Source organism: Macrobrachium nipponense, chromosome 10, assembly GCF_015104395.2.
Source record: "Macrobrachium nipponense isolate FS-2020 chromosome 10, ASM1510439v2, whole genome shotgun sequence".
In the NCBI taxonomy this organism is placed as follows: Eukaryota; Metazoa; Arthropoda; class Malacostraca; order Decapoda; family Palaemonidae; genus Macrobrachium; species Macrobrachium nipponense.
In genome coordinates this window covers 52000058-52017557 of record NC_087204.1, presented here as the reverse complement: position 1 = coordinate 52017557, position 17500 = coordinate 52000058, and the positions used below count along the sequence as shown (strand labels likewise).

At 35.5% G+C, this 17500-nt stretch overlaps 1 protein-coding gene across 1 annotated transcript in view; it reads left to right on the top strand.

Annotated features, from left to right (window-relative positions):
• LOC135223612 (phospholipid-transporting ATPase ID-like) overlaps positions 1 to 17500 on the top strand; it is a gene marked incomplete in the record, with an annotated part of 252267 nt that overhangs the window by 94540 nt on the left and 140227 nt on the right. Inside the window, 2 exon segments of the mRNA XM_064262219.1 lie at positions 10380 to 10542; positions 13396 to 13505. Coding sequence (XP_064118289.1) covers positions 10380 to 10542; positions 13396 to 13505 — 273 coding nt within the window.

Genomic DNA, 17500 nt, shown 5'->3' with positions numbered 1-17500 from the left:
TGGAAGCATGGATGTTATAAAGTTTATTAGTACTGCTTAGAGAATATTGCTCTAATGAATATGAAGTCTTCTTAAAATGTTTTTATTTTTTAGTAAATCAATAGTTGAAAATTTTCTTATTTTGAATAATTTTATATGAAAGACAGAAGTTTAAAATGTTTGTATTTGTTGTTATGATTGTTGAATTACTTTAGGGTCCTTATATATTTTGAGTTTTTTAATTTTTCTCTCATTTTGTTTTACAATACCTTGATTTTTGTTGCTTGTTTTTTGTTATTTAAGTCTGGCATATGGGTAAGAAAAAAGAGTAAGAGAAAGTCAAGTAAAGTAGATCTACCTAAGATGAATTGCCGAGGAGGAGCTGTTGGAGGATTTCATAGTTCTGTGGATGAAACAGAGGTCACCCTCCTCAGTGCTGATGCAAGTTCAGATGGTGACACCTGGATGGAACTGCAGTCTATGCATCATAATGATAGAGGCTCAGGGCATCATGTCCATCCTATTAAGTGTCAGTCATTCTTCAGAGAGACTAATATAACGCAAAGTACCCATGATAAAGTAATGGATGATGCCTCTGATCTTGAGCCCAACAAGAATACCTCAGTAACTACCATTTTTTTCGTTGTTGTCACTCATCTGCTCGCTACCTTCGTGGATGTTATGGTTGATGGCATAGATGCCTCCTCAAGATAATTAGGCAGCTCTTTCAAACTGCATAAAGCTTAGTCTCCCTTTTAGATTAATAGCTAATAAATCCTTAACTAATTTCAGTGGGTAAATATTTATGACTTGAGTATACAAGTATTTGATGTACTTGGAATAGTTGCCTGTCAGAAATGTTGCTTTAATGGTAATTATTACTGTAATGTACTCCTAAATGCATAGGTCATGCAAATGATCTATACATAAACATTTTTAGTAGTTATTTTTACTAGCCTAAAAAGTACGTGGCATACTTAAGTAAATTAAAGCCTAGTAAATAATGCATACAACAGGTGCCAGTTTTTGTTGCTTTAAAATTTACAGAGATCTAAATAAACAAAGCTATCAACACAATTCTTTATGGCAGTAAATAATGCATCGGCCTGAGCATTCACAGAGGGTAATTTTGGCTATCAGATTTGTACATATATATCTTAACGCTCTCACATTGGTTACTCTAATTTTATGTCTTCTTAACCATCACTTTATGGTCTGTAGAAATTCATTCTTATGTGGTTTGTAACTTGGTGCATTACGTACACTATTCTTTTGACTGAAAGAAAGCTAAAGAAAATATGGGTGACTTTCATGTATCTTTATAAATCTATGTTGAATATCTTGTAATCTGTATAGCAGTATAGGTACACTAAATCCTATTTAGCAGCTATTATCTAAGTTAACTGATGTCAACTTCATGGATGCCAGTAGTGAAGAACAACGGTTTATTTCTTTAGTGCTTCACTTAGATATGGTTTTGTTGGTTTTTCTTTACGATTCTATTTTAATCAGGTTAATGGTTGCATGTTTATGCATTCTTCTTCTCTGTTATTTTTTCCATATAGTATTCCTAGAGCATCAATTGTATGTAATACATTGTTATATGTAATTTATGCCTCAGATTGAGTTCTCTTAACCCATTGATGGGCATTATTGTTGTGCAACAGAATTACTATCCAAGGGGTTGTTTTTTTTTATTGTGATATATAATATATAGAATGCTTTTATCTGCTCATTTCAACCTTTCAAGAACACTCATAACCTGTTCTTAGATCATGAGCTGGGATTACATCACCTTACAGAATTCTTAGAGATTTTGTAGATATTATAATAGAAATACTTATTGTTTGTATCAAACGAACCATATCCTTCGGTAGCCATATATATGTAACTGAATTTTCAAGTGGAACTTATATACATTGCACACTTGACAGAAGAGGTGATTATTCTCCCATATTGAGTGGTGAGAAAACTATCTCTGTCTAGAAAAGATAACAACCTTTCACCTACCATCAGTCTGAATCCTCAGTTTAGTTTGATATACCCCAGCATATTATCTGCCTGCTCATTCCTTGTCGCCATTTTCACTCCATTTTGACATTATTTTGCTCATCTTTTATCGTCATATTTACATTCTGTGCTATTTCTTCCCATCAGTTCTTGTCAGTGTTAATTTTATCCTAGGTTTATGAGGTTATTTGCAAGTTACAAGAGTAACCTTCGTTATTGTACATCTGTTCACATCTAATATGATGATTAAGTGTGACTATATAAGAACCACTATTCTTTCCTTTTATGTTTAGTCTACAAGTTCTCAGTTTTTGTAGTTCATACAGGCAATCCCAGGTTACTGGCGGGATGCTGATATTGTGGCCTCATTGAGAGACAAAGACAGTTAATTCCTTGTCAGTACAAATCTTTGGGATGGTTTCAAATTCTCTTCATGAACGACCATTTTCTATAGTTAGATTGTTTGTTTAATTCCCACACACATATCTATAAAGATCAGAAAAGTTTTGGGCTATAGACTGAAAAGTCAATATCATTTTTGGATAAGTAGTTCATAAAACTAGTTTTGTGCCCTTTCTTGGCCTTCTAAAGCTTTCTTTGGGATGAAGAAGGTGTTGATCCTGTAATCAACTTGAACTTTTTCAGTTGTTTGTTTCCTGATACTCCATGTAGAATAAAGACAGTGTCTCAGTCCATTAGAAAAGATTTCCTGACTAGTTTCATCAACTTTGAAAGCATTAATTTCCAAATACTTGTTCATCCATCATTTTGAAAATTCTTTAGCGTTATTTTGAGAGAGACAGTTTCCTTTTTGATGCTGTTGTCTTAGCTTTTGAGGTTTCACTTGTATCATGCCTCAATGGGATGCAGATCTCACTTCAAAGAAATTCTGCTCTAAAGTACATGGCCAGTTGGCTCATCATGGCAGCAGACAAGACCGACATCTATTCTATTTTTTTAGTAGAATCTCTCCTTGTGCACCTCCTTAGGAAATCACATTAGTCAGAAAACTTACTCATTCCTTCCCAAGAGACCCTCAATGTAAGTTGATAAGATAAATTAATGGCATCCTCAGAGGCATTGCACATATGCAGGTAGCTACAACTATTTTCTTTCATATTCAAAGGAATTTTACACTTGATATGCAGATAGTATTCACACACAAAATTAACTGATTGCACTTTGCAAAAACATATAGATTATCTTTAATATGTACATGCAAAATAGAAAATAGAGTACATCATGTCACTTTTCTTAGTGTTAAGCACAGTTTATATCTTGACAGTTACTGACATTACAAAGTTACATACTGGTATTGAAAAATGTCTCCAAGGGCCACTTCGTTAAATAGCACACAGCATCATACTGGCAGTGTTCTGAGTGACTCCTTTTTTCAGCTAGAGGTAAAGTTGACACATGAGCTTCCTCAGTTGGATTTCAGTTATTGGTTGAGAAAGGAAAGCTTATATGTTCTACAAAAATATGAAGCTAAAAGAAAATCATGAAGTAAATTGAGATTTAAAATACTAATACCGTTCAGGCAAACAATCAAACTCTTAGGCCTAATATTCTTAAGTGGAAGATGAGGACACAGTATTAACAAAAAACCTGATAGAAGAATTGGAAGAAAATAACCAAACATGTCAGAACTTCAAGGTAATAAGAAAGACCATTAGAGAGGACCCCCATTAATAATGGTAATGAGGAAGACCATTAGAAGGAAATATCCCTATTGAGAAGGAACAAAATGCTAGTTGACATACACCTGAACTAGCAAGTTCATATAGCATGCATGAAGGGTACATGCAAAAATGCTCTAATATGAAAACTATCTTATACACCTAGGGTCTCATAGATCAATACTGTTGTTATTAGTAAAGTAACATTGCTATCAGTAATAGACTACCAAAATCAAATAATATTGTATAATCAGCATAGACTTTGATATTTAAGTATATACATAGACCATATTCATAATGAAAGGCAGAATCTGCATTAGTGTGTTTGATCTTCCCTAAATACATCCTTACAAGTTGAAAGTGGTTAACCCTCCACTGTCTCTATACATGACCTAATAGCTTTGTGAAGCATAATAAGATTATAAAACAAGTGCTTTTTATTTGATCAAAGGAGCATCTTTGTAGATAACTATCCTCTTTTATTTGATCAAAGGAGCATCTTTATAGATAACCATCCTCCAACATCCTAAGTATGACTAATTGGCTTAATGACACATTAAATCCAGTATTTGTGTAGTACAAAAAATATTATTTCATACAGCCCATTAATTATATCTTGCCAGATTTATGAGGATGGAAAATCCCAGGCCCTCCAAAATGTGTTCTAAAATAAGAAAAGATTCTATTACACATACTCTTCCCTGCATGAGATGCCTGCTAAACTCTGTTTTCTGTTTGGCTGTGTTGCTTCAACATTGAAGTGCTGGTATTCTTCCCAGGATTGCTGTTTTGCAGTTTTTGGGAGTGCCTCTTCATTCTTTGTAATTGACCGTATTATGTAAGAACATCTTGAAACCCTCTCTCAACCTTAGCAAATCATTCCAAATTCACATCCATTTTATTAAGCAGTTTTGTACCATGTTCAATTGAGGCAAATGCCTCTGCCATTATCTTTGTCCTAAACTTTTGCTCTGGCTCTTATTCAATTTCGTCTTCCTCTTCTTCCTTTTTTATCTCTTTTGCAAGCTCAATTAAATATTCTGCCATTAGCTCTACATCTCGTACATGTATGAGCTCTTTGATATGTATCTTCCTCTTCAAGTTCTAAAGCTACTTTTCCCAAGTGACACAATCTTTATATTAATTTCCACAACTGCTCCATCCTTATCAAAACCCTTAAATGAGTTTACATACACTTTAACAGATTTTTCTAAATTCCGTTCATATATTCTTTACCTCCTTCTATGCCCTTCCAATGTAACAGATTTTTCTAAATTCCGTTCATACGTTCTTTACCTCCTTCTATGCCCTTCCAATGTTCAGAATGGCATTTAGAACACTGAATTCCTTCCAGACAGCTTTGAGCTCTTTGTCCTCATTATCCGAAGCCTCAACAACCTGAGCAAAAGTGTTCCAAAGATAATAGGATTTGCATGTAGCTACAGCACCCTGATCCATGGATTGTATGGGAGAAGTTGTGTTTGGTGGCAGAAACACAACTTTTACGTTCTCTTTGATAATTGTGATGTGCTGTGGGTGGCTGGGAACAGGTCAAGAATCAGCAGAATTTTGAAAGGGATGTGTTTCCCTACAATATTCCTTCATTCCTGGAATAAAGCAATGCTCAAACCAGTCTTCAAAAAGAGTACAGTCATTATGCTTTCTTATTATGCTGGTAATGCACAGGAAGTGTATGCTTGCTGATACTTGTAAATGTCCTCAGATTTGTAGAGTGATAAATCATGAATGGCTTGAGTTCATACCAAGCCACATTTCTCCCAAGCAGAAGAGTCAGTAGATCTTTGTATGCCTTAAACCCGGGGATTGTTTTTACCTCTTTGTGGATGTAGGACTGTTCAGGCATCTGCTTCCAATACAGCCCTGTATCGTCGACATTGAAGATTTGATGCGGCAAGTACCCTTCATCAACGCCGATCTTATGAAAATCCATCCTTAAATTAGCGGCTCCTTTGGCATCGGTGCTTGCTGTTTCACCACTACTTCTCCTACTATGAACATTTTTGGTGTGGGTATCATCATAGTTTTTCCTTTAGTTCCTCGAAAAGCAAGCATGCCTTTGTTTGAATGGTCAAGAGGCTGAGTGACATTTGCTTTCGCTGGTCCTCCATCCATGTGACCAGTAACTGCTCCATTTCTTCCAAAGCCCCAGATCTCTTCTTTGTTATAATCATCAAATGAATTGAAGTGGATGCCTTTACAGCATCCAATATCTGTTTCTTGTCTTTAATGATGGTGGATAACGTTGATTGCAATAGATGTTCATCACATGCTATGGCTGTGACTGCCTTTCTGTGGCATGCTGGTTGAAAATGTTCATTTTCTGCTCTAAAGTGATGGAATGCCTCTTCTTCTTTACACTACCAGAAGGAGGTTCACTTGAGCATTTGGAAGATTTGTTGATCTTACACAAATTTATGTTTTAAACAGTTAAAAAAAAAAAAAAATCACACCCTAACACAGACCCAACTCTACTCGTAGGTAGTTAGCATGATTGAGGGATTGGTCAGGGCAAGAGACGCGCACATCCCAGCCTCTCAGGGCAACATATCGCACCATATGCTGCTGCCTGAGCCCATCACATGAGATTTAGAATTTTTGTTGTATCAGTATTATCGTAACATAAAAAATATCACAACTCAAACCATTGTAACTCAAGGACTACCTGGAGTCATCTTTCTAGAATAACAGTGCTTGACATTACCACATGAAACAAACATATCACTGCCTTTTTGCCTGCCTTCTTTCTGTGTATGTGCATATATCTCTTGTAGATCAAAGGTTCATTCTGATGGGTGTAATTGAGAGACATAAGGACTTGTCTACCCCTAGGGGCTCTCCCACCACTTATTGCAGAGACATCATAATCTTTTTTTGCTAATGGAAGATATGGTCAAAATCTTTAAACCAAAGTGTAGGGCTGGCTAAGGTAGAAGTTTGTGTGAATGAAACATAAAATTTATATCTTAATCATTAATATTTCTAATGGCATTAGTACACCTTTCCTTCAGGGCATAGGGTCATTAGACTCAAGGTTTTGTTAACTAAAAAATGCATAAAGTGACAATTATTGTTGCTTTTATTTGGATGCTTGGTGGTCACTCATTTTAGAGGCCATATGAGCAATAAAAACAAGAAAGAAGATGGAGAGAGCAGAGCCTCTGTACTGAAATTTTCTTTGCATAACTGTAACTGAAAAGAAATGACTTAAAGAAAGTTTTAACTAATTCCTCAACACTGAAAATGAATGATGAACTAAAAGTAAATTATCTTTATTAGCACTGAAATTTAGTAAGTGTGTTAATAGCTCTCCTTTTAGAAGTCCTGTTCTTTTTGTGGTCTTCAGATCCTTAATCTGAATTTTCCAAGACTGGTTCAAATTAAAGAAATATTCTTTCATACAAATGATCTTTGTTTTTTGCATGTTGCATCCATCTGAAAAGTACTCTCGTTGCATCCATCTGAAAAGTACTCTCATATTTAAGTTTTAATATGAAGTCAATTGACTAACTTGAAGTAATGAGAATTCCAGCTGAACCATGTATGTTAGATTGCATAAACTCTAAATTTTAATGGTAGACTTTTAACACAATTAGGAATTTATGACATTTATTGCATTAGGCATACTAGTATCAGTATTCTTGTTTTGGATAATGTTAGGGTGCATAAGTAGGATAATGTTTAAGCTGTCATATTTCCTGAGGAAGATCAAAGAACGAACACTACAGTATTCTGCATATTGCTGTCATTCATGGATGGCCAGACAACAAAGTTTCTGTACAATGATTTTATGTTTCCATAAGAGAGAGAGAGGTTCATTTCATCACCTGAAGGAAGTCCTGAATGTCTGATAAAATAAATCAAATGAGACTAGATTTTTTATACTAAGCCAAATAGCGTGGTGGCTATAAAGTACCAAGAAATAGACTCCCTAGTTGTAGAGTTGATGAATATTACACTGCCATGGATAAACGGTAGCCACAATAACAATTTTAAAATCTCTTATGTTTAACAGTTCTGTTAGTTACTCATTGTATACATCATTTAGGTATAAGTTTTTAATCTTGTGGTATGTGAACACAAGATGTTACAAAGAGAATAAAACAAAATTTAACTATGTTGCTCTACTTAAATGAAAATTAAATAAATAAAAGGTATCATCCTTGATATTGGTGCCCATATTTATTAGTATTGTAATTGAAGTACACAGAATGCTAAATTCATTTATGCACATATATGGCAATAACATATCTGTATCAGTTGACAGATACCCTCATTGTTTCTTTAGCAGCGAAAGAGATAAAACCAAGTGCAGTATCCAAAACACAAATCTGCAAATGGAGATGTAGACCTTTGTTTCTTCAATACATGTGCCATACATTATGCAGTTACTGTTGCATATTACTATTATAATTGGGTAAAAAAAAATTTTAACCAGGGAGAAAATGGAGTTGCTGAAAGGTTTAAGAGCAAAAGTTTTGAAATATGTAGATGTCCTACACAGGAAAAATAGTGGACTATTTTAGATTTGAGTAATGTATTAAATTTTTTGTTTCTCATTTTGATGTAAAAAAAAATATCATTTACTGCTTGCTACAGTTTTACTTTCTGTATATTTAGATACTACTATTAGATTCATGTTTGTCCTGGGCCTTTTTTTTTATAAGTTGCAATGAATCTAATTATACGTATTTAGCAGCCTTTTTTTTTTTTTTTTTACTTTACTCTCAGTATACTGTGATATTTATGATTGGGATATATTTGGGTGTTTATGGTAGTAAATAGACCGAAAAGAATTTAAGACTTTTTGTATGAGAACAGGCCATTTTATTCAGTGGTAGGAACTTGATAGTTAGTTAATATAGCCCTTATTTAGCAGAGCCAACTACATACATTATATCCCATTTATATCCTCTATTAGGCTGTGCAAAATGAACAACTCTAAATGGCCAATTGTTTCAGTGACAGAATAAAACACTGATAATCTGTTCAAATCAGTTTAATTTTCCAATTCCTTTTAAATTTGGAGTTCCTTTTTTCATAAAAAGTCTTTCAACTAAGATGCCAGAACATATAGGTATCATGACTTTCATATTTTTATTGTTTAAAGCAATTATTATAAAGTATAACACACAATTATTGCTCATGTTTTGGGGGCATCAGTTTATTATGTTATTCCAAACAAACCTATTATATCCATTTTTCTGTTTGTTTGTTCAAGATCAAACTGCCTCATTCCAGCATTCACTGGCCTTTTACCAACATATATCTTCCTTGTAGAAGGGTACTTAACTGTACTACAGGTTTTTGGCGCTTCCTTTGGTCACCAGCTGTGTTGCCTTCTTCCTTTTATTATTTTGTTTGTTCTTGCAGTCCCCCCCTCCTCCAGCAGGGAAAGACATGCAGTACTACTTAGTTTCGTTGTATTTTTTCCCATTTTTATGTCATTTGAAAATACATTTTTTCTCACCCCTTTAAGTTCAGAGATGTGACTCCTTGGTTTGTTTGAAATGCTATACTACTTTATTATGAATATTGTTATGGAACTGTCTGTTCACACTTGATATAAGAACAGATCCTTCGAGCCAGCCCTCTGGGAGTAATGGGACTCAATTGTCCAGTTAAAATATTTTATGGTAATAATAATAATGTTATGAAAGGAGATGAAAATGTGTTACTTGATTCTGAATCTTAAAACTTTAAATTCTGAGTATATTATGTGTATTATTTTGTTGTAATGCCTGTTTATGTTAGCTTTCTGACTAACAGCTACTTACATTCTATGAAACCGTAATAAAATTCATAGGAGCACTTTTTAGTTTATTGTAGAAATGATAAATGATATCTCAACAGTTTTTGGGAAGTCTTAAAAGTTTTTCACTTGTTGGCAATCAGGGAAAAATGTAAGATTACCAAGTCCTCCAATTGTAGTACTGCATATTGATATATACTTGTATTTCTAGATGGGGCAATAGAGTACAGTATATATAAAGTAAATAGATTGCTTGGTTTTGGAAAGTTGTTTTAGTAAAGCTAGAATATTTTAAGGTGTCTTCACTAACTTGTATCCTGTAGGAAACTTTTGAAATATACGTTTAAGCAAAATGCGCTTATGACTTGGAATGTTTGCATTTGAAATTGTCAAATATGGTAATGAAACAGTGTAATGCCTCGGCTGAATGATTTTAGGCTTTTGTAGAATAACAGTTTGTTCATGTTCATGCTACATTAAAGATTAGTTTGTGCAATACACTGTCTATATAGAGGTAAATTTTTATGTGAGAAAATAATGGCATACTTTGTTTAGAAAAGGGTGTCTTTAGTAACTAAAACCAGTTTCACTACCTTGAAAGTCTGTTCTTGTAGATAATTAACTATTCTTTATTACTATCTTTATCTTATCTCCATAACTAGATTTATAACTGCATGATTCAGGATCTAAGCATGCATACTAACAGGGTTCACTTATTATTAGTCTTGCATAGTTAACCAAGTTTCCATTATCATTTTAATTTGAAATTTTCATTTATTAGAAAATAATTTAAGAATTAATGTAGCGGTGTTGCTAAATTTTAACAGAATTAGATATGCAATGTTGATTTTATCCTGACTTACCATTATTTCATTTGTTATAGTCAAGTACATATATGCCTGTAATATGAAAAGTACTAATTCATTTATTGTTTATTTCAGTACATGCGTCCTGTAGATTTGTCTCGTAATCCATATCACGAGTCAAATTTTAAATTCTATGACCAGTCTTTAGTGGATGCACTAGATGGGGGAGATCCAGAGTGTGAGGCTTTCTTTAGGTTACTATCTCTCTGTCATACTGTAATGCCTGAGGAATCCAGAGGTGAGTTAAAATGATGTACTCTGTAGTCTTCTTAATTATATAGTATTCATGTTTTTCCTATAACACCAGCATTGGGTGTTATATGATCAACATAATTTATTATTTTTAGATATTCATACACCTGTGTTATAGGATGCTTTGGTCACAGTTTAAAAAAATATGCAATGGTAAGAATATAGCACTAAACATCATTAAAGTTTGTCATTCTCTGGAGCACTCTGACAATATTTTTAATACTATACACAGGGTTTAAGAAGCCCAGACACATTTTGATAGCATATTAAGAATAGACATGCTGTAATGCACTATTGAACCAGAAAAGGTAGCCTAACACAACATGGAACATGTACTGAGTTAAGTGAAGAAAAGAAAAATGTTATTGTTATTGCCAATGGAATAAAAACATGGAATTCTGAAGTGAAGAATAATAGGAAAGATTATGTTGGTAAACAAATGAAGCATATCTGGCACATGCGTAGTATGCTGGTGGGCAAAAGCGAACATGACAGACGATGCTCTCGCCTAATTTAACTTTGTCAAGTGTTTTATGGACACTGTACATGTATGGCAGGAGAGGTTTCTTTCTTGCTTATTACATTGTATATGTATTCTTGTGTAGTGCTGTATTAATTTTTCAAAATATAAAAAAATATTCTCAAAGTTGCTTATCTTTTAAGTTTTTTAGTCTGTTAACTTCACTTACCATGAGAGAAAAACCATTTCATGGCAACAATAAATATTTAAATGAAATAAATATTATTTTGCTTCCCATAAAGGTTTAGAATCCAGTAGTTTCAAACAACTTTCACATGAGGGCAAGCTGTCTGTGTCACTGCACTCTTAATAGTGGAATGGTCCGAAATTCATTGGTCCTTTATCTCAATCCATTTTCTGCGAGTCCCAAGAGTTGTTCCTGTGAAGTCTATCATTATTTTTTACTCTAAAAACATGGAATTATAATTTTATGTATCTGTTGTTGGTACTATATGGGTTAAAATAAATAATTACATAAGAATATGATGGAGTAGTAAAGTTTTAAATTTTCTATGTAGTGAAATCTCATGCATTTTGCACAGCTTCCGAAACGATGTCAATGAAACTGTGCAACTGAATATTTCAATAGAAAAATGCTTTTATGCTCTAGTATTTTGTGAGATTATGTTATTTAATAAAGATCAACTTCCAATTAAATGATAGGACGATTTAGATACATATGGATGAAAACTTCTGTCCATGTGTTGGTAGTGGCGGGAAAATATTGGAAGTCACCATCAGCAATGGTTGGCAGACGAACTTTTACGTGGTAGGTCTATTGGGTGGGTCTTTTGAACTTAGTAATAATATTACTCATTTACTGAGCAAGTGCTCTACCTTATACCTCCTGAGCAATTTAGGCCAGGTTACGAAGTGCTCTTTAAGCCTTGCATGAGTTGGACAAGTAGTGGCTACCAGCCACTTATTTGTCCTTTCCTTGTCACTTTCACTGGGAATATAGTGCCAGGATACTAGGCTTCCCTTTCCTTACCTATTTGTGCATCCTACAACAACACACAACTGAACCATTGCTTAGAAATAAGGTGCAGATTAACCTGAATGTTCAACGTTCGTCTGATACACTAGTGCAGTGGAAAGGCGTTTTGCCCACCAGTGGTGTTATTGTTTGGAAAAGATGTGTTGATGACATCATGTTTTTGACTGCTATATGCATACTGCATAAAGATTAAGTGCCTTCAAATACTATAGAATAGAAAATGAAAGAATGAACTGCTGAAAGAAGGCATTGCTCAAATGATGGCTCTCTTGTACCCATGGTTAACACATCTTTGTCAGAACATACTTTTACTGTTTCTGTATGGTAACAACCTGCATTATAGCTTGATAAACTTACCAGTTTACTTTTGAATTACAGTATAATAAATAGTTTTATTTATGTATTGAGTAATTGTTCAATTATCCAGATTAATAGAGCTAAGGGTAGGTCGGATAATTGCAAAACTTGAATAATGACGAGTTAAAAAATTGAGGGATGTTGAAGGGTAACTGTACTCTTCCTCACCTAACCTTGTCAATATCATGTAACTGTAGTTTATGTAAAAGAGCTGACATAATTCAAAGTGCAATATTCTCCCTACCTGCATTATCTTATCATCATGACTACTGTCACTATTACTTATTCAGCATAAGCATAGGCCTAGTCCTGACTCCTGATTCAACAATTCCACGAAAAAGCGGCAGGACAGAGTGCGCTAGAATTCAATTATCACAAATAAATTATGCCTAGTAACATTTACACTGCTTTCTTGGTATGTAAAGCTAATAATTAAAATTAGATTACACAAAGTATGTTGACAGGTGATTTACTAGTTGAAGGGACTGTAATGTTACATTTTTAATAACCAGCTAGAAAAAAATCATGATTAAAAGATTATCAATCCAGTAGCCTAATTCACTTCATCAACCCTTCCCCACATCCTTAACTACTCAGACATCTCATGCCACCTTACTCGCCAGTTTAATGATAGTAAACGGTTATTTTGAAAATTCACCTCAGACAAATGAGGCCTTAAAATGTATATGTTTATAGAGCATTTTTTGCTCAGAATGACTTTTTCTTTCATTTCCCAAAAAGTATGCATAAATTCATATTAGTTATATGCTGTGTGTATATTATATTTATTATATGCATATTCAAGACTTACTTTCCAGATTTCCAAAAAATTTCCCATCAAAATCCACAAAACCACTTGGTAGTTGAATGATTTTGTATGTAAAGTTGGCATTTCCTAGGAGTAATGTGTTACTGATCAAGGTCCTTCGTTACCTAATGACATTTAATATTGTTATTTTTAACAGGAAAATTGGAATATCAAGCCCAGTCTCCAGATGAAGGTGCCTTAGTATCTGCAGCTAGAAACTTTGGCTTTGTTTTCAAGTCACGCACACCAAATAGTATTACTATTTTTGTAAGTCATAAACTAGGTGGTTGGAGCCTTTGTTTTCTTGAATTTATCATGCTACTGAAAATATTTTTATAAGACAAAATGTTATTTTTAAGCTTTTTTCATATTTTTACAGGTTAATAAATTTTTACATTGACCCTTATGTGGTACTGTTCCTCTATGCAAATACTACCTTGTAGGGGTACCATCCACAGTGTGTAATTGGGTGCACACAATTTACTGAGGCTGCACTGGTTTTGATCTTTTGCTTTTATCTAATTATTTCTCTTCTCATGTAAATGTCTAGCTTTTCAGCTGTGTCTTGCATCAGTTAAATTCTCATTTGTGATTAAATTCCTTTGGATCACACCTATTAGAGTTTATCAATATTGCAGAGTGGACTTCTTGGACTACTTTGGAAGATTAAATATTCATGGAAATAAATACAGTTGCACAGTCAAGCTTCATAATTCATTCTGCCAGTCACTGTAAACTTATAATTTTGTATACCCTTCTCATAAAGAAAACCATATTCACAGCAGTTTTAACACTAACAGATAACAATAGCTTAAATCAAATTTTGATTGTGCTTGATGCTGAAAATTTTGCACTATAATATTTATGTGCACTTACCAGTACTACTGATAAAAGACCCCTTTGATTATGGTTTTCCAAGTACCCAAAAAATGTTTAATATGTATAATTGGGCAATTGAGCCAATCAAAGCAGTGTTCATAGTAGCACCCTGTTTGTTTTTGCAATTAATTATATTACAAAATAGTTGATTGCTGGTGTAAAATGTTTTTGGTTTACTCACAAACCTGTTACTTAAGATTAGACCAATTTTGTGATTAACAGTTTTCCTGGCACTTCACCCCTTATTTGAGAAAATGGTTGAGGGTAGTAACACTGCACATGCTCCTGTGGATCCTTGGGTGTTCAGCAGCTGACTGCTTCTCTCTGTATGTCAGCAACTTCATTCCTTGCCCACTGTACTAATCCGAAAACTTTCTTATGATATTCCATGATTGCACAATTCATGTAGTATAAATAGAATCTACTTATGAAATTCCATGATTGCACAATACTTATACGTATAAATAAAACTTACAATTCATTTACTTCATTCATTTATTTCATCTATTCACTGGGATCTTATTTCACTAAAGCAGCCAAAAGAATTTTTTTAAACTTGTAGTTTTATATACGCAACTTAACCAAGTAATTACAAAGCTAAATTCTACCCCTCACGCACTATTGTTTAAGTGTAGTTGATAAGTCCTGCCTACTTACAGGTACGGATAGATACAATGCTGCTGACAAGTTCAATTCACTTCTGCCAATCAACAAGTGAACATCGCTTGTGTTATGTTCCGCGTTGTTTTGGATTCGGTCACTGGCTGGCTGCTCTTTGTCTCCATTCAGTGACATACTCATTAATATTGTTAGCATGTGCGCTATGCGCTATTTTCATTTAGCTAGGTTCTGTTAGAACTTATTCTTGATTTGTTTTGATTTTGGTTGCCGTCTAGTTACTCATTGTCACCATCTGGTGATATGATCTTTAACTAAGAGGAGCGTTAGGACTATTCCAGTTAGCCTTAATTTGATTTGGACGGTTTTATGACCATAGCCTACATTAAATTAGGGTTGACTTATGATCACGACTTCTTCGACAACAGTGTATGACAATACTAGTTGTAGCTCTAGTATTTGTCATTGCAACAAAGGCAGCAAGACTAGGCTAACGAAAGCCTCTTATGATTCCCACACAATATTAGTGATTGTAGAGGACAGACTTGTTCGATTGACCTGGATTGTGACAAATGTAGGGACTGGGATAAGAGGAAATGGAAGACATTGAAATCACATCTGGATAAGTTAGAGACAAATAGGAAAAGGAAGGCTACTGCTATGGCTAATACTAGGAATGTAGTTAGCCTAGAGTGTACTTACTCTTAAGTCGGGTGAGGCAGATTTTCCTGTTCTTCCTCATACTCTTGTTGCTCTTTCCCCTGAAACCAACCTAGGACTATCACCCCCTACTCCTTTACCCAGCCCCCATGCTTCCCATCCTAATGCCATGTCCAACCTCGAATTGTGCATCGATCAAAGGTTTAGTCTTATGGTAAGTACTATGGAGCAGTTAGGTACTTCAGTTAAAGTCTTTATGGACAATATGATTAAGCAGAGAGCAAGTGCTAGTGTAGAAGGTGTTTGCCCGTTCTGCTGACACTCCTAGGAGGTCACTGTCAGGCTCCCGTGCACCAGGGAGAAGGAATACTGGAAGCCCAAGGGAGTTGGTGGAGTTTGCCCATGGGTAGGTGCCCCCTCTGCCGAACCTGTGGACCAGTCCCATGACTCAGCGGACAGCCAGTGGAAAGGCATCCGTAGGAAAGTGCAAGAGCTTTCATCCAGCTCTCCTGATCCCACCCTGGATAAAAGGCACCAAGGGGGTTTCCATGAGATGTATCGTCCTTTAAAGAGACACGTAGTGGTTGCTGACCACTCTTCTCCACCTCCTTGCAAGTGTCTTGGAGAGAGTCGGAGACTAGTTCATATCTATCTTGTTGTTGGAACACTTTTCTCTCAAGGGCCCAACAGAAGATTACCGGTTTTTGTCTCCTGAGCCACCCATCCAAGTCTCGGAAGTGCTCATCATTGTCGTGTAAGCGAGTTAATGAGTGGCCAGCTTCTCTCTAGTATTCTCAGCACCATATGACATTTGTGTGGCACCACGCCCGGCGCCCCACCTCCCCTGGGCACTCAGCGTCCACTGAGCACCCAGCGCCCAGATTCACCTCTTCAATTACCTAACACAGTAAAGGCAGTCCATGGTTATTGCTGACCAACAGCTTTATGATAAACAAAAATAGCTGATAACCAGAAATTTGCAATTTTTGGTGCTTAATTGTATTGATAACTAGGTTTGGCAGTGGTAACTAGTTAATGGCACCTCTGTTAGATATGTATCAGCGCTAATATCCAATTATTGGCACCGATGACCGGATATTGGTGCATTTCAGCGCTAGACAAGCGCCATAAAACCAGATTGCTGATAACCGACACCACCAATAACTGGGGACTGACTGTATTACCTGATTTTTTGCTGGATCCCATTCAGTGTTGCCGGGATGTAATCATGGGCCTTCTTCAAAGGACTCCTGCTGTATCACGACTTTTCAAACGCACTTCATTCACAGATTTTTTCTGATGATGAGGTTTTGGATTAGACACCCACTCCCTCACCTTATGCCAGTCTCCTCATATATTTTTTTTGCTGCCTTTTCAACATTTTTCTCCTGCTGCCTCAGCTTCTGCATCTGTTTTCTTCATGAGGAATCAGCCTATCAGAGTTACAGGCATTCAATGATGGTTCTGTCCACATTGTCCAGAAAAGCCTTAAGAGAGATTGATTGTGGGCTCTCAGACAAGAGAGAGCAGGGAAAGGCAACCCTCTGCACTCCTCCTTCACGCCTTTCAAACAAGAGATATCAGTCTTACGTTACCAGAGAAGCTCCTTCCCTGGAATTGGCTGCCTCCTCCCAAGGGGACTTATACCTATTTGACATGTCTCAATGGTCGGCCTTCACCTCGGCCAAAGTTATGTTTTCAGCCTCTGAATTGGGCCATTTTATTGAGAAAATATTTAGAGTTTTCAAAGTTCTTAGCTTTTTGGACTGGACTGTGGGGATTCTAGTGAAGAAAGTCAAAGACTGCAGTGACCTAGCAGAGGACTTGTCTATGGACTGGCTGGGAGTTCTTTCCTAAGCAGCTGAAGCCATTAGAGATGGCTGACTAGATTTGGCTTTGTTGTTCTCATGGGTGTTGAAGAAGAGAAAATTATGTTGTTCTTTCACCTCTAAAGGCATCACTCCTCCTTGGAAGACTCGGCATGGGGTGCTAGAGCACTGCTGATTGGCCAAGAGAGCCGCAAAACAGTAAGACACGCTCCCATTGGCTACTCATGCGGTGTGGGTGGTGAATACCTCTCACTGACATGCACTTTCAGATGCTCA